General features: G+C 35.1%; 1 protein-coding gene across 1 annotated transcript; it reads left to right on the top strand.

The window, feature by feature from the left end:
- Positions 1-2,955: 2,955 nt before the first annotated feature.
- Positions 2,956-3,987, top strand: LOC104095772 (uncharacterized). Its single transcript, XM_009601970.1, has one exon. It carries the CDS (start codon positions 2,956-2,958, stop codon positions 3,985-3,987), a length of 1,032 nt encoding a protein of 343 aa, XP_009600265.1.
- Positions 3,988-4,758: the final 771 nt, after the last annotated feature.

The following is a 4,758-nucleotide window of genomic DNA, read 5'->3' as shown; positions in this document are numbered from 1 at the left end:
TTGATTGTAAAAAGTTGAACATCTTTGCAGATCTTTGACTAGTCCTTGCTACACCAATTGACGAGTTGTTAATGTTGAAAGGTGTGACATTATCTAAAAACTTAAACGGTTAGCGAATTCACTTTTATTTTCTTTTACGTACAAGTTTAATTTGTTCATTTTCGTGGCCCAACCACGTAAAAAAATTTAATAATAGGTGACAGTAAAATTCTAACGCGTGACCCCTTATTGATTTGATACCATGCATAATAAGAAATGTATATTGAACTTAACTTAATCTCATTAGCTAGCTCATCAAGGGATGATTGTCCAAAGCTATATGTGGAACTATAAGGAAAAATTAAAAATGCTTTCCAAGACAACTAAAATAGTAAAGTGAGGTGATTCTTGAAGTGAATTTTTGGAAATATAGATATTTTGTAATCACATTTGTTGTTATCAAATAAATATTAATTCTAAATACTAATCTCTTAGAGGATCTCCAAACATATATTCCTCGAACTACGCCCCTATTATATATGGAGTTGGCAAATCGAAAGGTATCACAATGAATTGGCACTTGCCATAATCACATGTCACAGGTCAGCAAATCAGAGAAATGTGATCCTTTATGATTGTTCAGAGAGAGAGAACATGTACGTGAGATGAAGGAAGAATAGCGAGAAATTTGTCACCAAATTGCATGCCATACATACATAGTTGTATGTATTAACGGTATAAAAAAAAACTACACAATCATGTCATTCACTTAAATATAATATTTTGTAAGCATTAACTAATAACTTGGTAAATATATATATACAATCTGTATATACAAAAATTATACAAATTTTATATATTTTTATAAGTGATAATAGTTTCTGGCGCGGGTTAAAAGTGATAATACCCGAATCTTTATGCATTCTCCTTTTAGTAATTGTCCTATTACATACAAAATTGTAATGCTACATCGAAGGATTGAGTGAGCTTCGTAGGCTGAAAGGTGATTATGTGAATTGGGCCGTCTTGGTATTGTCTTGAGCTAAGGGAAGTGCAGACCGATTTCTGGGCCACCGTTGAATTTATATCTGCATTGCACAAAAATTTATAAATTTACCCACTTTAGAACGTACTTCAAATGCCACGACTGAAGATCCAAAAATACGCGTGTGAAATAAGAAATTTGGATAGTTTTTGCGTCTGAAGTTCTCCTCGTGACGGTGCAAACTTCAAACGCGAAGTTACGAATTTCAGATATTGTTCGCATATGAAGTTCTCCCTCCGGCAGTGAAAACTTCAAACAATGTAGTGTAAACTTCAAAGTGTAAAAAAATGCACTTAAGAGTAATTAGTCTGATCCGCAGTCAAATTTTTACATGCTCTTAGGACGAAATAGTCTAAAGTGCAAAAATTGCACTTAAGATTCACTTAAGACTAATTAGTTAGAAGTACAACTAAATTTTTACTTGCACTTAAGATTAATCAGTCTAAAGTAAAAATTGCCCAGAAAAAGAAACTTAATTTTTGAATTTCAACAATCTAACGCACGATTCGGTGCTCAAATTTACTCCAAATGTAAACATAACTTTCAAATGCCATAAAGAATAACTTCAATCGCCAATTTATCAAAACAACAACAAATATAATAAACTCATTTTGCAACTAAGAAGAAGAATGAGAAGAAACCCTAAGTAGTAACAAAGAAATGAACACCATAGCAGCTCACTACTGTTAAAAACGCCTTAAAATTTACTCACAAACACCATGTAAATCTGTAGCCACCTCTAATTTTACAGCAACTAAGAAGAAGGAGGAGAAGGGAAAAGCTAAGAAGAAGCTTGTCCGAAGTTATCTTACTTTGACTATTAGTTAACTTTAAAAATAAGTACATATTAAAATGGGGACGATCAAGTAGGCGCCGCGTGAAATTCTTTTGAGCAACAATTATCACCATCAATTCCCCTTAATGAGATGTGTAAGTATTTCTATGCATGAAAGTCATAAGCTAGCATCTCTCTAGATCTATGTATACATTCAGCTGCGTGTGTTATAGATACTAAATATAAATATATTTCAATTATTTAACATGTTCTTGTTGCGTTTATGCTCTTGTTTGTACTAATCGTTGTAGGATACCGAGATAAACAAAAAGTGAAATGAACAAGAAGAATAGAGGAGTTATAATTACATGATATATAGTGTGTAACGGTAATGGAAAGAATAAGGTTTATTGCATGCATAATGAAAAAGAACAAAAGTTAAAATCAATGAAGGTTGTACAAAAAAAATGTATGAGATATAATTATTTATATTTTCAATATATGGCATGCACCAAATTTACGTCTTTCTTCCTCCATTAGTATTTACATTTCTTTTATGCATTGCAGACATAAAACATAAGTAGGTAATTAAATTGATGAGAAAAAACAGAATTCCAAATTAAAAATGTACGTATTTTTATGAAGGTCCATAATGGGTAGTGAAAACAAATAAGAATTGTGTGAAGTACCCCGTTTTGGATGCCTTTTGTTTGGAGGATTAACTGTATCCATAAATATAATGAAAACTCTTTGATTTCCCAAGACACACAAACTTAAGAAGTTTCTAGAACAATCAGTACAATTTAAATGGATTGATTTTGATCTTCGTAAGAAAAAGAAATGTAAGTAACTGTAATTTGAAAGAAAAAAACAGTAGGATTACCATTTTTAAAATATTGGCTTTCTTTATAATTATTTCTTTTTTGTTCTCTAAGGCAAAATTTCCGTTTCTTTAGAAGGAAAGACGAACTGTGGTATTTGAATTGGCCGCCCAAAAGCGAGAGATATCAAACCGTCTATATAAAGCTGAGCAGTCATAGACAATTAATTCAAGTCAGCTTTCTAACAAATTCTGTAACCGTCAAAATACAACAAACACCACAAGAAAGAAGAAAGACTGTTCTTCTTCTCCATGGCCCCCAAGAAAAGGGCAAAAATGGAGTCCTCCGCCATTGCTACTCGAAGCTCTACTCGTACTAACAAAGCCAAATTGGTCTCTGATCCTCAACCACCCAACTCCAAAAAGCCCAAAACAAACACCTCTGGTAACAACGGCGCCTCTTCTTCAATGGCGTCGAAGAAAATTGCAAATACAGAATCCTCTGCATCCGCCATTGTTACCAGAATCTCCACTCGCCACGGCAAAGCCAAAATCAACTCGCCTTCTGCTGAGACTCAACAACCCAAGTCCAAGAAAAGGGCAAATGCTGAGCCCTCTGCTATTCTGACTCGCAGTGCCAAAGGCAAAGCCAAATTGGAGTCTGAATTGCCTTCTGCTGATACGCATGATTCCGTGCTGTCCATGAAATTAGCGAAATTAACCATCTCTGAAAACAGGGCCTTGTTATCTCCGGCGCCCAAGAAAATGGCAAATGTGAAACCCTCCACCATTCTCACTCGCAGCGCCAAAGGCAAAGCAAAAATGGAGTCTACTTCTGCTGACTCTGATCAATCACCACCCAAGTCCAAGAAAAGGGCAAATGTGGAGTCTTCAACCACTGTTACTACTCGCAGCTCGGCTCGCAGAGCCAAAGGCAAAGCAAAACTGGAGTCTAACTTGCTTTCTGCTGAGATTCAATCACCATCCAAGTCCAAGAAAACGAAATTAACCATCTCTGAGGGTAATGCTCTGTTCTCTCCGGCGTCCAAGAAAAGGGCAAATGTGCAAACTTCCACTATTTTGACTCGCAGTGCTAAAGACAAAGCCAAAGAAGAAGAACCATCAAAGTCCAAGAAAGCCAAAACCGCCATCTTTGACGGTAGCACCTCGTCCTCTACGATCTTAACTCGCCGTGGCAAAGCCAAATTGGGTTCTGATTCGACTGCTGCTGACCCACTACCACCTAAGTCAAAGAAGGCGAAAACAACAACTTCTGGGGGTAATTCATCGGTTACAATTAGGGCAAATGTGGAGCCTTCTTCTACCAGAGTGACAAGGAGTTCGACTCGCAATTCTAAAAGCCATTGAGGGAATTACTGGATATGGAAAAGGTTATTTCTGATATAATTGCAAATCTCAAATCATGAATCTTTCATTAGTTTTAGTTTTAGCTTTATGGATTTAGTCTAATTGGGAGTATTAGTTTTGGGTTAATCGTTGGTCGCAAGTGCTTTGATGTTTTCCATTTACGTACTAGTATAATCATTCTTTACTCTGTTGGTTTTTTGTTCATCTTTTGTACTAGTAATAAAATGCACATTTGGAATCAGAAAAACAGAGTATGAAATAAGGAAAGCATAGATTTGATTCAGCGTAATTCATGTTAATTTCCTTGATTATAGTTGTTACTTTCTGTTAATTGCTTTAGTCTCGCTTCTTAATTAGTGTTTGGCATTAGAAATTTTGGTCCATCCACTTTTTCATACTCTCTTTTAATTATTTGCAGTGTCTTGTTAATTGCCCCATAAAAAAGAGGTCCAACTCATAAAAGACCAAGTTATTCTAAGATGACAAGTTAGGAATTAAGTTTGATTTTATGATGAAATGGATAAATTTAAGGGGGTCCTGGATTCTAGTTTTATACGCATATTTTGAGTTAGGTAAATGGATTGTTATATCAGTTTTGCAGTGTATGAGTTCATACATTTCTTCTCATCTATGTTGTATGGACTCTAGCCTATATTCCATCACTCTCTTTTACATTTGGGTCTTTTCAGTTGAGCCTGTAAATGATTTTTAGATCGACATTTTAGACATGTGGATCTTATTGTTCCAGTTATGGAGATGTTTTTTAAAGTA

The sequence above is a fragment of the Nicotiana tomentosiformis genome, chromosome 12 (genome assembly GCF_000390325.3).
Source record: "Nicotiana tomentosiformis chromosome 12, ASM39032v3, whole genome shotgun sequence".
Lineage (NCBI taxonomy): Eukaryota > Viridiplantae > Streptophyta > Magnoliopsida > Solanales > Solanaceae > Nicotiana > Nicotiana tomentosiformis.
Note: the sequence above shows the minus strand (reverse complement) of the source record. Positions and strands in the feature narration are given on the sequence as shown.